The sequence below is a fragment of the Nothobranchius furzeri genome, chromosome 8 (genome assembly GCF_043380555.1).
Source record: "Nothobranchius furzeri strain GRZ-AD chromosome 8, NfurGRZ-RIMD1, whole genome shotgun sequence".
Classification (NCBI taxonomy): Eukaryota; Metazoa; Chordata; class Actinopteri; order Cyprinodontiformes; family Nothobranchiidae; genus Nothobranchius; species Nothobranchius furzeri.
The window spans coordinates 76,292,826-76,315,258 of record NC_091748.1 but is presented as its reverse complement, the minus strand read 5'-3'; the positions used below and the strand labels follow the sequence as shown (position 1 = coordinate 76,315,258).

General features: G+C 43.2%; 1 protein-coding gene across 2 annotated transcripts in view; it reads left to right on the top strand.

Annotated features, from left to right (window-relative positions):
• LOC107392631 (dynein axonemal heavy chain 8) overlaps positions 1-22,433 on the top strand; it is a 73,097-nt gene that overhangs the window by 39,022 nt on the left and 11,642 nt on the right. The window contains exons 42-76 of one of the 2 annotated variants that reach the window (XM_054752017.2): positions 414-638; positions 752-924; positions 1,006-1,184; positions 1,704-1,891; positions 1,966-2,052; positions 2,135-2,242; positions 2,311-2,445; positions 2,562-2,723; positions 2,802-3,048; positions 7,134-7,375; positions 7,473-7,607; positions 7,688-7,919; positions 9,729-9,871; positions 9,957-10,091; positions 10,671-10,793; positions 10,871-11,084; positions 11,165-11,274; positions 11,363-11,526; positions 11,594-11,786; positions 11,889-12,011; positions 12,494-12,624; positions 12,889-13,042; positions 13,141-13,305; positions 15,252-15,478; positions 15,571-15,689; positions 15,802-15,905; positions 17,561-17,737; positions 17,822-17,989; positions 18,116-18,331; positions 19,561-19,698; positions 19,776-19,903; positions 20,015-20,186; positions 20,277-20,432; positions 20,520-20,675; positions 22,133-22,315. In XM_054752017.2, coding sequence (XP_054607992.2) covers positions 414-638; positions 752-924; positions 1,006-1,184; positions 1,704-1,891; positions 1,966-2,052; positions 2,135-2,242; positions 2,311-2,445; positions 2,562-2,723; positions 2,802-3,048; positions 7,134-7,375; positions 7,473-7,607; positions 7,688-7,919; positions 9,729-9,871; positions 9,957-10,091; positions 10,671-10,793; positions 10,871-11,084; positions 11,165-11,274; positions 11,363-11,526; positions 11,594-11,786; positions 11,889-12,011; positions 12,494-12,624; positions 12,889-13,042; positions 13,141-13,305; positions 15,252-15,478; positions 15,571-15,689; positions 15,802-15,905; positions 17,561-17,737; positions 17,822-17,989; positions 18,116-18,331; positions 19,561-19,698; positions 19,776-19,903; positions 20,015-20,186; positions 20,277-20,432; positions 20,520-20,675; positions 22,133-22,315 — 5,712 coding nt within the window. The remainder of the gene's footprint in view (positions 1-413; positions 639-751; positions 925-1,005; positions 1,185-1,703; positions 1,892-1,965; positions 2,053-2,134; positions 2,243-2,310; positions 2,446-2,561; positions 2,724-2,801; positions 3,049-7,133; positions 7,376-7,472; positions 7,608-7,687; positions 7,920-9,728; positions 9,872-9,956; positions 10,092-10,670; positions 10,794-10,870; positions 11,085-11,164; positions 11,275-11,362; positions 11,527-11,593; positions 11,787-11,888; positions 12,012-12,493; positions 12,625-12,888; positions 13,043-13,140; positions 13,306-15,251; positions 15,479-15,570; positions 15,690-15,801; positions 15,906-17,560; positions 17,738-17,821; positions 17,990-18,115; positions 18,332-19,560; positions 19,699-19,775; positions 19,904-20,014; positions 20,187-20,276; positions 20,433-20,519; positions 20,676-22,132; positions 22,316-22,433) is intronic. The other variant, XM_054752018.2, reaches the window with a different exon arrangement.

Below are 22,433 nucleotides of genomic sequence, written 5' to 3'. Positions count from 1 at the left end.
TGCTGCAAGTCACAAGACTCCTGCAGAAGATGGGACTTCTAACCTTAATAAAAGAATCATATTCTATTTTACAAGGCTTGTTTTTCTCACTTTACAGATTAATTACAGTCATAGAACAATTAACGTTTCATCTAAAGTGAATTTAATAAGACCGTTATTGTCCTATGATCGTAATAATCATAAAATTCCCATCTTCTGAAGGATTCTTGTGATTTGCAGCACACGATAAGGAAGCCGAAGTGCTACTTTGTTATGATGGTTCCCCAGATGGTGAGGTCATAAACAGAGCATGTGTTCTGGTCTGGAAACCAGACAGTTGACCTTTAGCACACACATGAAGATGGCTGGGCAGTGAAATGACCTTTGCATTCTGTGGCTTTCTTTTGCTACAATTATGTTTTTGTTTACATTAGGTGGGTTTGCTTGGAATCCAGATGCTTTGGACACGAGATGCAGAAGATGCCTTGCATAACGCGAAAACTCAAAAAGAAGCTATGCCTCATGCCCAAAAGAGGTTTCTCAATCAACTCGATGTGCTTGTCAGTCAAACCACCCATGACCTCAGCAAGTTTGACAGAGTCAAATATGAGACTCTTGTCACAATTCACGTGCACCAGACTGACATTTTTAATGACCTTGTAAGTCCTTTGAATCATTTTACTAACTTGAGGTCATTTAGTAATGTTTTCTTTAGCATTTGTTTGTAATTGTCACTTTATCACTTAAAAATGTGTATTTTCTGTTGGCCAAGGTAAAGAAGAGCATAACAAGTGTTGACGACTTTGAATGGCTGAAGCAGAGCAGATTCTATTACAAGGAGATTCAGGACGACGTCACTGTGTCCATTACCAATGTTGACTTTGTTTATCAGAATGAGTTCCTGGGCTGTACTGATCGTCTGGTCATCACGCCTCTGACTGACAGGCAAGTCAGGTGGAACCTTACTCTGATTAGATGCTGTAATAAAGTTCTGCTGCTTTCAGAAACCGCTTTTAATTTGCCTAGGTGTTATATCACACTGGCCCAGGCTCTGGGCATGAACATGGGAGGAGCTCCAGCTGGCCCAGCTGGCACCGGTAAGACCGAAACCACCAAGGACATGGGTCGCTGTCTTGGCAAGTTTGTTGTCGTTTTCAACTGTTCTGATCAGATGGACTTCAGAGGACTTGGCAGGATATTTAAAGGTATTTTTGGTTAAAAAATAATTCATCAAGCAGTGGGTTAGATTTTTATTTCGATTACCGTATTTTCCGGAGTATAAGTCGCACCAGGCATAAAATGTATAATGGAGAAGAAAAAAACACATATAAGTCGCATTTTGGGAGGAAATTTTATTATTTTTCTTGCAAAATCTGAGACCAAGCATTTCACATTGTAAGACAAGTGCCGGTAACAATAACAGAATAAACAACCAGGGCGCAGCAGCGCGCCACGGTCTCCAGCAGAGGATGGCGGTGTTTCAAACCCTCCCAGCGGGCGGGGAGAGCTCATTTCTGGGCCGGAGCCGGCCCGCAGCAGCACGCCACAGGCTCCAGCAGGTGGTGGCGGGGCAGAGGAGCTGAAACCTGGACCGGAACCGGCCCGCAGCAGCGCAGTCACAGGACCAGCCGGACTATGAAAAAAAAAGTGTGACTTATAGTCTGGAAAATACGGTATATCATTATAAATATATTTGTGTTTTATTTATTTATTTATTTCTGCAGGCCTTGCACAGTCCGGGTCCTGGGGCTGCTTTGATGAGTTCAACAGGATTGACTTGCCTGTGCTCTCGGTTGCTGCACAACAGATTTCTATCGTTCTGACTGCACGCAAATGTTTGCATCAAACTTTTGTTTTCACTGATGGAGACTGTGTGAATTTGAACCCAGAGTTTGGGCTGTTCATCACTATGGTAAGACGAGCCTAACATGGCATAAAAACTAACTGAATACAGTGTTTACAAAAGCATTGTGTCACCCTGTCTAGAACCCTGGGTATGCAGGTCGTCAGGAACTTCCTGAAAACTTAAAGGTGCAATTCAGGACAGTGTCGATGATGGTACCAGACCGTCAAGTGAGTCGAGGGTAGAAAGGAATCATCTTCATGTTGCTTTAAGTTTTCTAATCTATTTACTTTTTTCTCTTACCATTGACAGATCATCATGAGGGTAAAACTAGCCAGTTGTGGGTTCCATGACAGTGTCATGCTGGCCCAGAAATTTTTCGTGCTTTACAAACTGTGTGAAGAACAACTCACAAAACAGGTGGGATGCTTGTAACACTGTTTGTGTGGCTGTCGGCACGCTAAAGCACGACTCCTGTCGTTTGTCAGGTCCACTATGACTTTGGACTGAGGAATATCCTCTCTGTGTTGAGAACTCTTGGAACCTGTAAAAGAGCTCGACCTACTGACACCGAGTCTAGCATTGTCATGCGAGTACTGCGTGACATGAATCTGTCCAAGCTGGTATGGAAAAAATTCTGTTGAGACTGAAAGTTGTGATGTATAACTGACACGTGTTGTAGATGCTGAGTGCATACAACGTGCACTAATGTGTACATGAACCTTTCTGTGTTTTCCAGGTGGACGAGGACGAGCCCCTCTTCCTTAGACTTATCAGTGACCTGTTCCCTGGGATCCAGTTGGACAAAAACACATACAATGAACTCCAAACTGCTGTTTCCCATCAAGTGGAACTAGCCGGTCTTGTCAACCACCCACCATGGAACCTCAAGCTCATTCAGGTAGTGCATCACCTGTTTTCATTTAGCACTCATAATGTTACGGTTTGCAAAAGCTTTTTCTGTTGTTGTGACCGTTAGCTTTATGAGACTTCCCAAGTCCGCCATGGATTGATGACTTTGGGCCCAAGTGGAGCAGGGAAAACCACAGCGATCAACATTCTGATGCAGTCCATGACGGAATGTGGAACCCCTCACAAAGAGATGCGTATGAACCCCAAAGCAATTACTGCTGCTCAGATGTTTGGCCGTCTGGATGCAGCCACCAATGATTGGACAGATGGTATCTTTTCAACACTCTGGAGGAAGTCACTCAAAGCCAAAAAAGGTTTGTGACCACGTTTTGCAAATTAATGTGAAACTGTCATTAAAATGGCAAATTTATAATTAACTCATTCGCTGCCAGCGTTTCCTGATCAGTAAAGCCCTTCGCTGCCGACGTTTGTTGCCGTTTTTACTGTTATTTTAAGAGCGACAGAACGTTGCGTGCTAGGATGATGTCGACGCCAAAACAACAAAACAAAGAGGAGACTCACCTCTTACATCAGGAAGAATCTGCACGTTTCGAGCGTTATCCGTTCTTTCATAATCCGTTGTTGAATTGTGATCGGCAGAAGCTTTTCCAGTTCGCGCCTCACTTTTTTTTACAGCAGCGGCCCAAAACGATCTCCTAACACATGGATGTTCTGCTTCCTGATCATGTGACGTGTGACGTATGCGGATGAAGATCGGCTTTAGAGCTGAGATGTTTGTTCTCACGGTGCGGGGGCTCGTCCGACGCCCACACAGTAAAACATGCACATGACGACTTTAGTCGTCATTGGCAGTGAATGAGTTAAAACCATGCTATAGGTGTACATCACAATGCATCACAGTGAGGAACATAAGTATTTGAACACCCTGTGATTTAGCAAGTTCTCCCACTCAGAAATCATGGAGGGGTCGGAAATAGCTGCATTCCTGCTGAGACCAAAAAAAAAAAATCCTTTTTCTTGAATTTAATGAAACTTTAATGTGGTTTTACTCAATAGTGGAGGCAAGATGGCGCCAGCTTGTTGGGCAGCTCATCTGTCGCTCTCGCGGTTGTTATGGTTTTTCTTGTTACTGGGATGTTTTTTCTACAATATTAGCCCACTTCTTGTGTATAGCCGTGGGGCCCTGCTGCAGCTCCGACAACCGGCTAATTATTTGTCACAGCCTTATGATAATGGACAAGACACATCTGTGCTACTCTCGGGAGTCCCCGGATTCTTACCCCGACTGCCAAATCTACCTAAGTGGAGGAAGCGTCTGAGAAGGGGTAAACGGGCTGGACGGCTGGCTGTGCTCGGCATCCTCGCCTCTCATCTCCACCAGTGTATGAATGTGTGTGTGAATGGGTGAATGATACACTGTAGTGTAAAGCGCTTTGGAGTCCTTACTCTGAGAGGCGCTATACAAGTGCAGGTCATTTATCATTTATGACATTCCCATCTAGTGGACAACTTGTTTCAGCGCATTCCTGTAGTTATCGTCCATTTATCGTTATCAAGGCGAAGCCCTCAATATATCGTGATATTGATTTGAAGCCATTTGCCCGGCCCTAGATGGAGCTGAAACTCTGTGTTGCTCAGCGGGCCAAAATCCCTGCTGCAGTGAAGCAAACCTGGTCAAGAACTGCAGGGAACCTTTGACCTCTGTACCTGCAAACAAAAACTTCTGTACCAAATATTAACACTGATTCTCTCAGGAGTTACCTATGTGCAGCAGTGAAATACAAATACATGTTTTAAAAATCATACCGTATGATTTCCTGATTTTTAAATGCTGTCTCTCACAGTGCAGCTACAATGTGACCTTGGTTATTTTGTAGAAGTTCAAAACAAATCACAGGGTGTACAAATACTTGTGTTCCTCACTGGATATTCCTGTACAACTTTCTACATAGTAAGTCAACATACTTTTTTTACATGCAACTGTGGATGAACTGAACTTGGTTTTTAGAACCCTCTGTCCACATTAGGGCTGAACGATCTATCGTTTTTGGACCGAAATTGCGATTTCAAACTGCACGATCACGTGACAGTCAAAGCTGCGTTTTTTGAGTTTTTGACTGATCCAGGATCAGTTGTGTAACTTTTTTTTTTTTTTTTTTTTTTTTTTTTTTTTACATCTGAGGTTTTCCCCGTGTTAAGGCGGCAAAAGCCAGCACGGGGAAGGTGGGGTGGGGTGTACCATCCAGAGCCAAGCCCAACTCCACAGCTGACAGAACGGCATGTCCAGGGTATTCCCCCTGTTATGTTTCCACCAAGCCCCCACTATGCGGGTGAAAAATTGAAGCAAACCGGGAAATGAAATAAATTGCAGTTCCACCCTCATCCACTAGGGGCTGGTGTCAGAAACGAGCAAATCCTCATTGACTCCCATGTTAAAAACACCAATTTCACAGCAGAAATAAACATGTTTACAGCCTGGTACCAAAACATGTTTTTGGTTTAAATGATCTAGTTTACACTCATGACAACTCTGAGGGGGGTGAATTTTTTCCTCACTCTTCTGTTTAAGTGTATTAAAAGCCTAAAATTCTGTATAATTAATGAGCATCAGACCCACGTGACCACAGAGCTAGCTCCGGGGAAAGGCCTCAGTAGAGCCTCGGCCTGGCCTGGAAACTGCTCCGGCATTTTGAGTCTCTGTGTTTGTGTATTCTGTTTTGGATATTATTTGTGCAATTGTTGGACAAAATGACTTGCTGTGGCATTAATTGCACTAATAGAGCGTCCAAGGAGTCTCCACTTCATTTTTTTCTGTAAGTAAAATTATATTTATGTATTTTAGGTCACTGCCAAGCTGAGCTTAGTTTTTAACATGTACTGTTTAACCATGAAATTTAAATGTAATAGGGTAAAACCCAGTGCATTTAACATAATGCTGCACTTTAGAAAATGGGTTGAAATATAACATGTTGGTGGAGCTGGGTTCCCACTATCGGCTTGTGGAGCTCTCGGGAGACTGTTTTCCACCCGTTCTCCCCTCCCCGCAGGTCGGCGCATCTCTGTCTGATCGCGGCTTCCGTCTGCTGCGCTGGCTGCTGCTTATGGAGCTCTGGGATGGAAACCTTTCCACCCGGTTCTCCCCAGCGGCAGCTCTGCGCATCTCAGATCGCAGCGGCGCTTGTCTGCTGTGCGGTTGCCGGCTTGTGGAGCTCTCGGGAGACCTCTGTGTTCCACCCGGTTTTACCCAGCGGTTAGCCCGGCGTATCTCTGACTCAGAAGCTCTGGTGTTGTGCACAGTTAACTCCGGTTGTAGCTAGGTTGCTACCTCTGTTAGCTTAGCTCCCACCTCCGCTTTAGCTTTGGGTTAGCTTCAGGTTAGCTTGTAGCTAGTTCGACCGGGTGTCGTCAGCTGATCTCAGCCTTACAGCCACACCCTCAGCTCCACCTCTCTTCCCTTTTGTGGAAATGTCTGGGCTTGACGGAACCTGTGACACGGTCAAAATGGCGGTGGCGGCCACCTCCCATTTGGCCTCAAAAACGTGTTATTGGAGGCTATGGAAACCCATTGTCCAATATTTATATGTCGATGGTTTCCACACACAGCGCTACTAGAGCCGATAATAATGGCACCGTAGGTGAGCCCAGGACAGAGAGAGAACGTAGTTAAGTAGGGGAGCGAGAGACTCCTCCCACATCAGCAGGCTCAGGCTGACTTCTAAAGATGGTTTATGCTTCATCAGCGCGAGTGCGGAGTCGCGTACTTTAGTTGACTTGAAAGCTCAACTTCTCTTTTAAAAATGGCTTGAATGTTTCTGATGGAACACGTTAATTCAGACAAGCTAAGGTGTCAGAATGCGTGCGTCTCTCTCAGAGCTGACGTTTTAGTGAGGAAAAACTATCAAGACGGCTTCAGCCTGCCGCGGGAATGCAGGAAAACTGTGCATTTTGTTATTTAATACATTTAAAAGCTGTTTCTACCTACAGATTTCCTCCATGCATTTTTGGAGTAGAACATGTTTTTATAAAGCTGCTCTCTAGATAAAAATCACAAGCTGCTTCACAAACACATAAAAAAATAAACAAAAAGATAATAATGGGAGAAAATGTGAATAGCTTTAACTGTTTTTATTGTATGATTAAATAGTGAATGTTAATGTGAATGATTTGTTGTACTAGATTAGAATCTAGACCATCTTTTCACTTCATCTACAGGATGGCTTGGCTGGCTAGTGATGGACCTTCGTTTGCAGAAAATCGTGAATTGAACCGAAATCACAATTTCTGCTAGAAAAATTGCAATTCAATCTTTTCCTAAAATCGTTCAGCCCTACTACACATTTAGATTCAGATGTAGCTTTTAAATAATGCATGCTCACAAACACCATGTGATACATTTCACTAAAGACAGAAAAACTGAAATGCTAATAAATTGCTTCAGGAGACTCCATATGGATCGTGCTGGATGGTCCGGTAGATGCCATTTGGATCGAGAACCTCAACTCGGTGCTGGATGACAACAAAACATTGACCCTAGCTAATGGTGACCGCATCACCATGTCACCATCCTGCAAGTTGGTGTTTGAGGTGCACAACATGGAAAATGCCTCTCCTGCTACTGTGTCTCGTGTGGGTATGGTCTATATGAGCTCCTCTGTTCTCAGCTGGAGACCCATACTCCAGGTACGGTTACTCTGCTGAATCAAAGACCTTTTCATTCAAATCAGCTTTAATCATGACAATTAAGTGCTTATACAGGATATTTGTCTTTGTTTTGGAGGGTTGGGTTAAAAAGCGAAAAGAAGCAGACATCATTTTAGGATTATTTGACAAGACATTTGAGGATTTTTACTTGTATGTGAAGCAAACCCTTAAACCCAAAATGGAGTTTTTGGAGTGTAACTATATTATGCAGGTATGTATTCAGAACGCTCCTGAAAATAAATGATAAAAATGACAAATACTGATAGATTTTTGTCTGATTGTTTTGTACAGTCTGTGAATCTGCTGGACGGCCTCCTCCCAACCAAGGAGATGGAGGACTTTGCTGAGAGCAAGCTCCTCGAGCGTCTCTTCGTCTTTTGTTTGATGTGGAGCCTGGGAGCTCTTTTGGAACTGGAAGATAGAGACAAACTGGAGGCATACATAAGAGGTCATGAGAGCAACGTTGATTTGCCACAAACAAAGCCTGGAGAGACCATGTTTGAGTACATGGTGGATGAAAACGGTAACGTAATGTAATAGATCTGTGTGGGGTGTTTTTCACTGTGGTGGTATTGTTACATCTATTCTTCCTGTCATGTAAAACAGAACACATGCTCTCCCTATTCTAAACATCGTTTGGTGTTGCTTTGAGTTTAGCATTGACTGACTCTTCTCAGGGACAAGAGGCTGCAGTGGCCAACGTGTTGTACGGATTGTTCTCAAGTGTCAGTGTTGAAAAACTCTATAGAAACTTTTAACTCATTCGCTGCCAGCGTTTCTCGCCATTTTTACTGTTTTTTAAGAGTCACAGAACGTTGCGAGCTAGGATGATGTCGACGCCAAAACAAAGCGGAGACTCGCCTCTTACATCAGGAAGAATCTGCGCGTTTCGAGCGTTATCCATTCTTTCATAATCCGTTGTTGAATTGTGATCAGAAAAAGCTTTTCCAGTTCACACCTCACTTTTTTTACAGCAGCGGCCAAAAACGATCTCCTAACACATGGATGTTCTGCTTCCTGATCACGTGACGTACGCGGATGAAGATCGGCTTTAGAGCTGAGATGTTTGTTCTCACGGTGCGGGGGCTCGTCCGACACCCACACAGTAAAAAAATGCAAATGACGACTTTAGTCGTCAATAGCAGTGAATGAGTTAAAGAGCAAGTCACCCCCTACCAGAGTCTAACTCCACTCCCACTTCATGTTTGAAAAATGCAACACATGCTGTTGCCTGGCAGACCGAGTCGGCGGAGCCGCTAACAAATACTCACACACAGGCTCACGACAGCATTGTGACATCATAATGTACCAGTTTACATCATAGCATACCTCTTAGCCAATAGCGATGGCAGATTTAAATTCAAATGCAGTGCAGAATTTTTACCTGACAACGGCACAACAGCAATATTTAAATTTTAACTAAGATGCACTGAAGTGCCAAATTATTGACGACACGTGTCTGCAGCACGATTAGACACTCGTTTATTTAGTTCATCAGCAAAAAAAGTTGATTTGGGGGTGACTTGCTCTTCAACGTAAACTATGGACAAAGATTTGTCTCACTATGTTAAAATGTTGGCAGGCATGCTCTTTTTGGCTCGTGTAATGATTTGTTATGTGGAGCAGAAGACTATCGACCATTTGCGTGTGACATGGTGGTTTTTTTCCTCCTGAATGAGTGATGGACTGGGTCTCTGTCCAGGGTGTACCCTGCCTGATTGCCCTTTGACCGCTGGAGATAGGCAACAGCCCCCGCCCCCCCGGACAAGCAGGTTCAGAAAATGGATGGATGGGTGGATGAACTTCAGCCATTCTCCCCGTTTTCCCCTGTGTGTGGTTCGATGACGCACATTTGTAGTCCTGGACTTATTTTCACACAGAACCTAAAATAACATTGTTGCCCCCCCCAAAAAATAAGTGCTTTCTTGGTATGAAAATGTGTCTTTAAAATTCAGGGGCATCATATGTGAAATCCAAGGCACAAAACAAGTGAAATTAGAAAATTGTGTTTTTAGCACCGTTGACTTGCGTTCATTTTTTGTTCTTCCGGGGACCCGTTGTCCGGAAGTAGATGGGCGGGACTTAGGCTCCCTATACCTTATTTTACCTAATTTATTCTTTAATCAATTTAAAAATCAGAAAATTCCTTTCATTGTTTTTGCTTATAAAATAAAAATTAATGTACTGAAAATAAACGGTCACAGATCATTTATTTGAGGTCCAACACAAAATATTTAATTGTTTGAATATGAAAACTGGCACCAACTCCTATGCACTAACCCTGTCACAGCAGCGTCATATTTCAGTGTAAGCATGACTACTTCTGTTGTAGGTGAATGGTGTCACTGGAACAGTCATGTTGGAGAGTATGTTTACCCAACTGACCACATACCTGACTACACATCCATTCTCGTGCCAAATGTGGATAACACCAGGACCGCTTTCTTACTGGAAACAATTGCCAAACAACACAAGGTGACTGAGTACTTTTTAACCGAAAGACTTTGATTGTGTGTGACTTTTTTGTCATGGTTGTAAATAAAACATTTTCCATATGAAGGCTGTACTGCTTATTGGTGAACAAGGAACAGCAAAGACAGTGATGATCAAAAGCTACACAAAGAAATACGATCCTGAAACAGACCTGTTCAAGTCTCTAAATTTCTCATCTGCCACAGAACCCATGATGTTCCAGGTAAGCCGGGGTTTCCAGGGTATCCGCGGGTCCTTAAAAAGTCTTAAATTTGCTTTTCCAAATTTAAGGCCTTGAAAATCCTTAAAAATGACAAATAATCCTTAAATCCAGTTTCCAAAGGTCTTAAATTACCAAAGACCCAATAAACAAGATTATTTTATTTCTATTAAAATGTTCGTGAATTTCTAGTTAGTGTTCAGCATTTTTTGTGTACGATGCTGGCGTAAGCGGAACCGTACACGTTCAATTGGTTGTGAAAGGGGGCTGTTTTTAGATGAGCACATTAGCTGGTTAAGCTAGTGGGAGCTTGCGCCATGGGGAAGTGCAAGTTTAATGGTAACTGGATGGCTAATCCCACGATCGCGACGTGGTTAGCACCGGCCCCAGGCAATAGCTGGAAATTATAGCTTAAATTTAATTATAAAAATAGCTTAAATTTGGTCAAAGTGGCCTTAATAAAGGTCTTAAAAAGTCTTAAATTTGGCTCCCTTAAACCTGCAGATACCCTGGGGTTTCCTTTTTTAACTCTTTAATTTGCATATTTGATTATCAATGCAACACTTTTTTTTCTCTGCACAGCGATCTGTGGAAAGCTACACTGAGAAAAGACTTGGCAGCATCTATGGACCACCAGGGGGACGCAGGATGACCGTCTTCATTGACGACATAAACATGCCTCTTGTCAACGAATGGGGAGATCAGGTTTTTATATTAGTTTAAAAATACTTTGTGTGTTGCATATTTTGATGGAATTCATTTTATGTGATCATTCAAATAAGATCACCAATGAGATCGTTCGCCAAATGATGGAAATGAAGGGCATGTACAGTCTGGACAAACCAGGAGATTTCCTAACGATTCAAGATGTGCAGATACTGGCTGCCATGATTCACCCTGGTGGTGGGAGAAACGACATTCCCCAACGACTAAAGAGACAGTTCACTGTTTTCAACTGCACCCTGCCATCCAACGCTTCCATCGACAAGATCTTTGGTATTTCACTTTGAAGTTATTTCATCCTTTGCTGATGACGCTTTTTTAGACAGTTGACCTAATTGTGTCCTCTTCTTCAGGTGTAATTGGCAATGGGTATTTCCACAAATGCAGGAAATTTGAGCCACAGATTACGGCGATGATTACATCTCTTGTGTCTGCTAGCAGAATATTATGGCAATGGACGAAGGTCGTTATTTAGAATATAATCTGAAATTATTACAAAATCAGAATTTGTTACTGAAGATGTTATCCTTTTTGGTAATGACTCGTTTCAGGCAAAAATGCTTCCCACACCGTCAAAGTTCCACTACATCTTCAATTTGAGGGATTTGTCGAGGATCTGGCAAGGAATGTTAAAGATAAAGGCAGAAGAATGTGGAGACATTCTGACTCTGCTGGCTCTGTTCAAGTCTGAATGCAGCAGGGTGATAGCAGACAGGTACCGTCTTCATTATGCCCGCCTTTTGCTGTCAAAGGTAGCAGAATCTTTGATGTTGTTGCTGCAGGTTTGTTTGCCCTGAGGACAGAGAGTGGTTTACGAAGGCTGTATCTCGTGTGATCCAAGATCATGTTGACCCACAACATGTCCAAGCTCTTCATCCTGAGCCGTTTTTCGTAGACTTTCTTCGAGATGCGCCCGAGCCAACTGGAGAGGAAAAAGACGATGCCGTGTTTGACGTTCCTAGAATTTTTGAACTGGTATAAACTAGTAGAACAGAATCTGGTGCTATAGAACAGACTTATTGTTGTCATTCGATGTCGGAAACCCACTGTATTTAGTTTTGACTAATAATCTTCCAGTTGCCAAATTTTGATGTCTTGCTGGCAAAACTGCAAATGTATCAGACTCAGCACAATGAGATCTCAAGAGGCTCCAGGTTGGATCTGGTGTTCTTCAAAGACGCAATGACTCATCTCATCAAGGTCAGATTTCAACTGGTGCACAGGTTAAAGAGCAAGTCACCCCCTACCAGAGTCTTATTCAACTCCCACTTCAGGTTTTAAAAAAATGTAACAAATGCTGTTGCCTAGCAGACCGAGAGGGCGGAGCCGCCAACAACCACACACACACACACACAGGGTCACAACAACATTGTGACATCATATGGTACCAGCTAACATTCTAGGGTACCTAGCCAATAGTGATGGCTGATTTAAATTCAAATGCAGTGCAGAGTTTTTACCTGAAGAGGGCACAACACTGACAGTTTTAGGCAGAATATACAACTTTGAACTAAAATGCACTAAAGTGCCAAGTTATTGACTAGACTTGTGCAGCACGATTAGACACTCATTTATGTAGTTTATCAGCAAAAAAGGTTAATTTGGGGGTGACTTGCTCTTTAACGTTCTGTAGTTATAAGCTTTAGATTATACTGATGAGTTTGGCATTCGTCTTTTTATAGGTGTTACGAATCCTTCGCACTGACAATGGAAACGCCCTACTTGTGGGAGTGGGAGGATCAGGGAAACGGAGTCTAACTCGCCTGGCCTCGTTCATAGCTGGATACAAAATCTTCCAGATCACACTGACCAGGTACAAATAGTAGCATAAACTAGGTTGCTCACAGTGAAATAAAAACAGTGGTTTTATTCTGTGAATGTGTTGTTTTTACATTTTGAGGACGCTACCTCCTTTGAGAGATCGGAGACCTTATAGTTGGTCACTGTGAGGATCTGGGACATGTCTTTCCCTAAGGGGCACTTTGCTGTGTATTGTTTGCATTTAATCCCATTTGGTTTAATGAATTAACACCGACAGTTGAATGGTTGGCCCCTTGTGTTTGATTTTGTTAATCAGATCATACAACATGAATAATTTCATGGATGATCTCAAAGTGCTGTATAAGGTCGCTGGAGCTGAGGGCAGAAGCATCACCTTCATATTTACAGACAATGACATCAAGGACGAGGCCTTCTTGGAATACCTCAACAATGTCCTATCATCTGGAGAGGTGAGAACCCCCGTTGTTCATAATCTACAGAAAAAGTAGAAAGCTTTGTTTTTGTCTGGTTCCTAACTCGATGTTATTTTTTTCTGAATCAACTGCAGGTCTCCAATCTTTTTGCTAAAGATGAGATGCAGGATATCACCCAGAGCCTGATTTCAGTTATGAAAAAAGAGCTTCCTCGTGTTCCACCAACCTTTGACAACCTTTATGAGTACTTTATATCCCGGGCAAAGAAGAATCTGCATGTCGTGCTTTGCTTCTCACCGGTGGGTTGAAACTGCGTACATTTGGTTCCTGAAGCAACGAAGTGCAGTGCTGTGCAAAAGGGGGCGGGTGTGATAAAATGGTGTTACTCATTTTTTCATCAGGCAACAAAAAGCAGTGAATGAACAAAAGAGAAATCTAAATCAAATCAATACTTGGTGCGACCACCTTTTACTTTCAGTACGGCATCAGCTCACCTAGCTACATTTCCACACAGGTGTTGAAGGCGCTGGGCTGGTAGGTTGTTCCAAACATCTAGGAGAACTAACCGCAGATCTTCTGTGGATGTGGGCATCCTCACATCCTTCTGTCTCATCATGTAATCCTGGACGCACTCCCTGATGTTGGGATCAGGGCCCTCTGGGAGCCGGACCATCACTTCCAGGACTTCTTGTTCTTCTTTACTCTGAAGATGGTTCTGAATGACTTTGGCTGGATGTTCTTTTTAGTTTGGAAACCATTATTTTTCTTTTCTTTTCTTTTTTACTCTCTGCATTTGTCAGATTTTCCTAAAAGGTTTTCACAGTTCTATATATATACTTCAAAATTCCCATCTATCCCTCCGCAGGTGGTCTCATCCTTCCAAGCTCAGGTCCTCTACCAAAGATCTGGGAGCTTGAGGGTTCTGCAGTATCTCAGCTGTTCCTAGAACTGCACTTGTCTGGACTGGGATGTCTGATGTTTTTCCTGGGGTCTGCTTTAGCCACTCCTCCAGTCTGGGGGTTACTGCCCCGAGTGCCCCTATGACCACGGGCACCACCGATGTCTTCACTCTCCAGGCTTTCTCAAGTTCTTCTGTGAGGCCCTGGTACCTCTCTAGTTTCTCGTGTTCCTTTTTCCTGATGTTGCATCACTTGGTATCGCCACATCAACCACAACGACTGTCCTCTGTTGTCTGTCCACCACCACAATGTCCGGTTGGTTCTCCATCACCGTTTTGTCACTCTGGATCTGGAAGTCCCACAGGAGCTTGGCTCTCTCGTTCTAGACCACCTTAATGGGTGTTACCCACTTTGACCTTGGGCCTTCCAGTCCATACTCTGCACAGATGTTCCTGTACACGATGCCAGCCTCTTGGTTGTGGCCCTGCCAGCATCTGACACCCTGCAGTTATGTGGTGGATTGTCTCAGGCGCCTCTTTGCATAGCCTACACCTTGGGTCTTGTCTGGTGTGGTAGATCTTGTGCTCTGGTGTTCAGGGCCTGTTCCTGTGCAGCCATGATGAGAACCTCTGTGCTGTTCTTCAGACCAGCTCTTTCTAGCCATTGGTAGGATTTCTTTATCAGCCACTTCAGTTATCTGTCTGTGGTACATCCCATGTAGGGGTTTGTTCTCCTACAATGGTATCTCCAGCGTCTCCTCCTCTGTTCGCCATTGTGTGAGACATTCAATGAGCACGTCATCTGTTGGGGCCTTGTCCTTGATGTAATTATGGATCTTGGATGTTTCATCTTGGATAGTGGCTCTCGCACTCCTCTTTCCTTACAGCTTGTGTACTTGGACTTGGGATGGAACCCTCCATGCATGGTTAAGAGCTTCCGTATCTTAACATCTTTGATCTGTATTTCTTCCTTTGGCCAGCTTATTATTCCTGCAGGATATCTGATTACTAACAGGTCGTAGCTGTTTTATCACCCAGATCTTGTTCTTGCCATTGAGCCGACTTCTTAGGACTTGCGTTACTCGTTTATCATCGAGGTTGCCATTTGCTTGTGGGAAATCAAGGTACTTGTAGCTGACCTCAATGTCTGCTATTGTTCATGCTGGTGGTGAGACTACTTCTGTGAGGACTACCTACCTACGTGTGTGTGTGTGCGTGTGTGTGTGTGTGTGTGTGTGTGTGTGTGTGTGTGTGCGTGCGTGTGTGCGTGCGTGCGTGCGTGTGTGCGTGCGTGCGTGTGTGTGTGTGTGTGTGTGCGTGCGTGTGTGTGTGTACACTTCTCCATAGGTGGGACAGAAGTTTCGGTCCAGATGCCTGAAGTTTCCAGGTTTGATTTCTGGCTGCACAATGGACTGGTTCAGCCCTTGGCCCAAAGAAGCTCTAGTTGCTGTGTCCAGTCATTTTCTATCAGAATTTGAAATGAAGTGCACTAAAACAGTGAAGACTTCAGTGATGACAGTCATGGGAACTTATCACGAGAAAGTGTCTGAGGCTTGTGAAAGTTACTTTGAAAGGTACTGCATTCATACAAATAATATTTGGGATTAGAATCATTTCATGAAGATAAATTACATGGTTTTAAAGTTGTGTGATGATAATCTTTCAGGTTCCGAAGGAGAACACATGTCACCCCAAAGTCGTACCTTTGTTTTATAAATGGCTACAAGGCGTTATACACAGAGAAGTGCAGCTTTATCATTACATTAGCTGATCGCATGAGTGTTGGTAAGAAAATTAAACAGCTAGATTTCAGAATTCTAAAGCAACCTAAAGAGATTGTGTGCGTGTGTGTGTGTGCGTGTGTTTTAAAGACAATTTTATTTATGTGTATTTGTAGGATTAAACAAACTGAAGGAAGCTGGTGCATCGGTGACTAAATTATCAGCTGATCTGGAAATAAAGGAGAAGGAGCTTGCTGTGGCATCTGTCAAAGCAGAGAAGGTGAATGATTCATCAGTTTCATGAGATCTACATGGATGGATGCTTATGTTTACTTTTATTATCTTGTAAAACAGACCAGTGAGTAGGGAAACTATATATATATATATATATATATATATATATATATATATATATACATATATGGGTGACGGTGGCACAGGAGTTAAGTGCTCGCCCCGTAATCAGAAGGTTGCAGGTTTGTGCCCCGCTAAGTTTGTCGCTCTCCTTGTGTCCCTGGGCAAGACACTTAACACACACACATACCCCCCCCCCCCCCCCCCCCCCCCGCCTGCTGGTGGTGGTCGAAGGTATTTATATAGGAATTTTGGGTTTTCGTGAGCTGTATGCCAAAATCATCAATATTAGAAACAATAGAAGGCTTGAACTACTTGAGTTGTGTGTCATGAATCTGATATACATGAAAGTCTAATGTTTATCATTATTTAAAAGGACCTCCAGTCGAGAATTTCACCATGTGTGTTAAACGCAAACCGCCATCTTGGAAACGCTTAGCAAATAATCATGTCAAGTATCAGAAGGTACTGGACATGTATGCAGTAGGGACTGCACGACTTAATCGTTTTTAAAGTCGACAGTTCAGTTATGAAAATCGAGTCGACTGACTAGTCGATGATGTCATACACCTGAAGCGGGTTGGTTCGCTGGAGTTTTTGACAAGTAAAATTGTGTCCACATTTTCAAAGTTCAACACCTCTTAACAACAGTGGTTTCTGCTTCTTGCTTCAGCCCTCTCCCCCCTCCCCCTGCTTCAGCCCTCTCCCCCCTCCCCCTGCTTCAGCCCTCTCCCCCCTCCCCCTGCGCAGCGGCCGCAAACTCACTGATGCGCCTGCAGCCTCTCAGAGTTCCTGCTGCTCTAAACATTAAAATAATTATTTCATTTTCTGTTCCTCACTTCTGATGACCTTCAATGGTGTCTGTTTGTTGTAACCAGCAGGTACAAAAACTAACTTGTTTTTATTTGACTATTTTTCTGTCCTGCCTGTTTATTATCTTCCTGCATCTCCTCTCAATCCTAAAGAAAAACTGCTACCTGGCTTTATATGTTTTCACCTTATGAGTTACCTTTGAACTGCAGTTCTAAAAGATCTACCGACCGCAAAAACAGCCGAGTGCACGCCGGTGAGGTGCGTCACCGGAGGACAAAACAGGTGATGCGCTCCGCTCCACAGCAGCGAAAAGCATCAGGCACAAATAAAAGACAGAAAACATAAAAGGAAATGAGCCGACATGAACGATCTCGTGTTAAATTTGTTTTTGAGGTGGTGACACCTGATTTGAAAATGTTACTGTGGCCGTGCTCAGGATGCAGATGTCTGGAGCGTGTCAACGATCAGAGCTCTGCATGCGCAAGCTGGTTAAGGTTGGGATGGGGGTGAGGGGAAGGTTCAATTACAAGAGGGTAAAGGTCACAATTTGGTCAAATGTCCGTTTTACCGCTGGCGTCTGACACCGACGCTCTGGCGTCACCTGCTGTCTTTTCCGAGGACTGCATCTTGTCGGTCATTATCACGTGACAGCGACTAGTCTATGAAAGGCTTAAAAAGTCACGACAGAGCAGTGAAGCCGACTAGTTGATACAACCCCTAGTATGCAGTAGAATTAATGCCACAAAGCATTTGTTTTTGCACCCGTAGGTGTTAGCAGAGGTGACCGTTAGTGCTGAAGCTGCAACCACAGTAAAGAACGAGGTCCAGGTTGTGAAGGACAGGGCCCAGAACATCGTGGAAGGGATCGCAAAGGAGAAAGCAGTTGCTGAGAATAAACTGGAGGCAGCTAAGCCTGCTTTAAAAGAAGCTACTGAAGCACTAAATGTGAGAAATCTTCCCTTGAACGTGTTTGTGGATGAACCCAATATAAATATGCATGTGTGTAACTTTGATGTAAACATTTCACAGACAATCAAGCCAGCTGACATTGCCACCGTGAAAAAATTAGCCAATCCTCCAAATCTCATCATGAGGATTATGGACGGCGTCCTGATTTTATTTAAAAAGAAGGTTGACCGTGTCTCTGTTGATCCTGAACGACAATGTATAAAGCCCTCGTGGGGTGAAGCACTGAAGGTAGACGAAATGAACTGATTCAGAAAGCTTTTGTTTGTGTGCCTTCACAATAAAAGCTCAACATATAATAAAATTAAGACAATCATGTTGACGTTACAGTATGTTCTTCCCGTGCTTATTGTTTAGCTTTTGGGTAGCCCTGGTTTACTGACATCCCTGCAGCAGTTTCCAAAGGAAGAAATTAATGAAGAAGTGGTGGAGCTGCTGTTGGCGTACTTCGACATGCCGGATTACACGATGACCAATGCAAAGAAAGTCTGTGGTAACGTGGCAGGCCTTCTAGCCTGGACCCGTGCTATGGCTACTTACTTTGCAATTAACAAAGAAGTGTTGCCGCTCAAGGTAAAGTGTTTTTATGAATTTGTAATATTGTTGTTTATTTCAGGAGGGAAAGGTTTCGAGGAAAAGGAGAAAGCTGCCTTTTACATTTTTCTGTAGGAAAGGGAAAGCCCCAGCCTGGCAAGCCAGACTAAATAAATGTATTTAGTCTGGCCACGCTCCACTGACGGCTCTCGGTTGTGGGGCGGGTTCTACCGTTGTCTTTCAAATGATCTCCGCATTCCACTGGACAATGAATGTGACATACTCTTGTTTCACTCTGTTGCATCATCCCACCCACCAGGCATATAGAGTGCCCTGATTGGCCCACAAAGCGGATGAAGCTCTGTGATTTGTTCACTAAGCAGATAGAGCACTATCAGTGCGTTTACATGCAGCCAGTAACCCTTTTAAAACCTGAATATTCACAATAACCCGGTTCCGCACGGCCATGTAAACACCGCCAAAAACCCGGATATGCTCATAACCGGGTTTTTAAAAACCCGCTTACTACACCTGGGGTAACCCTTTTCTAACCCGAATGTTTGGTCGTGTAAACGCATACCGGGATATCCCCATCAAAGCGTGTGTTCTGCGCATGCTCTGTTCACAAGGAATCTTGGTCTTTTGAGTAGCGAGACGTCTTGTATGCGCCAGAACACCGGAAGTAAACAACAAGTTGGGAGCAACATGGCGAGTCGCGGCACAGCACCACACTTTGAGTGACGAGGAAACTAAAGCGCAAACAAACGAGGTCACTATCTCTTCCGAACTGGGAAAAATGTTGTTGTTTTCACGGATACCGGAACGAGAAGAACCGGAAATGACGCATATTGCGTCTGGACGTAGTCCATACGTCCTGACACTACCCCAACGTCCGCATTTTCATCGGGTTATGCAAGTTAGAGGTAACTCTTTCTATTTATGCTTGTGAACGGGTTATTCTGATCAACTCAGAAACCCGAATACCGACCTTAACCCGATCATAACCCGGATATTGGCTGCATGTAAACGTACTCTATGATTGGCCCGCCATTATGGACCAATCACAGCTCTTTATGTGTTTGAAACCCCTCTAGAGAGCTGTGATTGGCTAGCCAGAGTCCTGGTAGGAGCTGCGGAGGTTCCAATGGAACGTTCCTAGACCATTCTTTGCAAAGCAAGAATTTGGTCTAGTTCACTAGGCTAGGAAAGTAATTAATAAACAATCTGCTTTGGTGCCCTTCATGACGTTTATTTTCCATTTTGTTCAGGCTAACTTGTTTGTTCAAGAAAGGCGTCTGAACGTGGCTAATGATGAGCTAAGCAAGGCTGAGGCTCTGCTGGCGGAGAAACAGAAAGAGTTTGACGAAGTCCAGGCCAAATACGACGCAGCTATGAAAGAGAAACGGGTATCGCTTTCACAAAGAGTAGTGTTGCGTCCACTTTAGCACCGAAGTAGTCAATGACAACTATCTGTTGTTTTCAGGTCCTGCTGGATGACGCTGAGATGTGTAAGAATAAAATGCAAGCTGCGTCTGCGCTGTTAGACGGACTTAGTGACGAGAAAGCTCGCTGGACATCTCAAAGCAAACAATTTCAATCCCAAATCAACAGGCGGGTTACATCCTGGTTAAACTAACTAGCTAGATGGAAACTTTGGAGCAGATTTATTAAGTAGTGATCTTAGTAAGATCTAAATGAGACCTGTTGTTTTTTGCTTTGCAGACTTGCAGGCGACGTGCTCCAGCTGACTGGCTTTTTGTCGTACTGCGGGCCATTCAACCAGAGTTTTAGAGACATGTTAATAAAAGGCGTGTGGGAAGCCGAGCTTCGAAGCCACAATATCCCTTTCACAGAAAACCTTAATGTCATTTCTGCCCTGGTAGACCCTCCCACCGTAAGAACACCATATAGCTAAAACGTGTTTTATTCACTATCAGAATTATTCACCATGTCAAAGACATTCATGTTCTCATTTTAATCTAAGATAAGCGAGTGGAATCTTCAGGGATTACCAGGAGATGATTTGTCTGTTCAGAATGGCATCATTGTCACAAAAGCAGCGCGGTATCCCCTCCTGATCGATCCGCAAACACAAGGGAAATCCTGGGTCTTAAAGAAAGAAGAGGCCAATGCACTTCAAGTATAAATTTGCTTGTTATTTAGAAGACCCTTATTTGTTGTTTTATCTATGCACATCATAGAAGTAACAGTTGTTTCTTTTGTTCAGGTCACGTCACTCAACCACAAGCTCTTTCGAACTCATCTGGAGGATTGCCTTTCCTTGGGACGGCCGTTACTTATTGCAGACATATCGGAGGAACTCGACCCTGCTCTAGACAATGTGCTTGAGAAAAATTATCTTAAATCTGGGACCAGTTTCAAGGTATTCTATTATAACTATTATAATAAATATCAGTTTTGATCTAACAATGAAAAAACTTTTTAACCCTCTGGGGTCCACGGACGCGTATCCACGTCTTTAGATCAGGTCTGATTTGGGACGCTGTAGCAGCAAGACTCCGCCTCCCTGAGTTTCGCTTTCAATTCAGCTTTAAAAAGGAGATTATAAACTACACCCCAGTTTTTAAATTGTGTTAATAGGCAACGTAAAAGCGGAGTTATACTAAACTAAAAAGCGACCTATTTTTAGTCAAGCTGATAACTTGTCAAAACAGCAGTTTAGTCATCCGTGAGAGGGAATGTGCTTGTGAACATAAAAAACCCACAAAAACATGAGATCCTTTTGCTGTTGGTGGAAGTCTCACATGTTCAGCTGATAAAAAGCATCATTATGTAGCTGAGAGAGAGAGGAAGGCCGCACGAGTAACGAGACGTGCACAAAAAGGAGCCGCTTCACAGGGAAAGGAGTGGCGTGAACGGAGTAACAACAAACAATTAGACAGATATTGGCGGTAAACTTCATATTTTGGAGCGAACCTGACAGATATATTGTCTCTGCAGTTTAGTAGGCTTTTATTAGGCTTATATAAAGGATGATGAGAAGGATAAATGTCCACCAGGCAGTCCAGATAGTACGGCTGATTTTTGAACCGGAAGCAGAGGAAGTGGGCGGAGACTCGCAGCCGGAGTCTGAGGCAAATAGCGAGGATGTTGATGATGTGGCAGATCCATCCGGCCTCATAGAAGAGTTGGGTCATGATGAGGTAGAGGATGAAGGCAGAGATGCAGCTCCTCGGAGATCCAACAAGAGGAGTGGGCGGCACCGCGCAGCTGTCAGATCTCGATCTCCGCGGCGTGAGACAGAGCCACTCCCCACTCCAAAATCCATGTACATTATTGCCAAATTAATAAAATAAGTATGAATTCAGATAGTCCTGGCTGTCCTGAAAAAAATGATGCCCCATAAGGCATTATTTATTGTTTTTATTAGAAAATACAAAAGAAAAACCAAAATGAGTCAAAAACGGTGATTTACACCCTGGACCCCAGAGGGCTAATAATTTTTTTTTGTTGTTATTTGCTGTATTTATTCGTATTTTTTATAAATGTACAGTCTAGATTACCATTCTAAATTATAAAAAACATTCTTCATAAATGTTTATTGGTTTCACAGTAAAATAAGCAACTTTTTTCCTGTTCGAATTTTATGTTTTTGAGTGATTTAAGGTCTAATATGCAACCCCTTTATGTCCAAATATAAAAAATAAGTATAAATTCATAAAGTCCAGGTTGTGCAGAAAAGATTGATACCACATAAAGCAGTGGTTATGGTTTTTATTTTGGAAATACAAAAGGAAAACTCTAAATGAGTCAAAAACAGCAAATTACACCCTGGACCCCAGAGGGTTAAACATTTGTAAATGATTTGTCTTTGTTAAGGTTAAAGTCGGAGACAAAGAAATAGATGTCATGGATTCATTTAGACTCTATATGACCACCAAACTGCCCAATCCAGCGTACACCCCAGAAGTCAGCGCCAGGGCATCCATCATCGATTTTACTGTAAATATGAAGGGTTTGGAGAACCAGCTGCTTGCTCGAGTCATCCTCAAAGAGAAGCAGGCCAGTTTCACTGGATTTCCTCCTGTTAACTTTTTTCAGTCTAAATAAAATTGTTAAAGCATAAACTATCAACAGTTATTGTGAGGTGGAAACGTCACTACAGTCTGTTGTAGCTCTG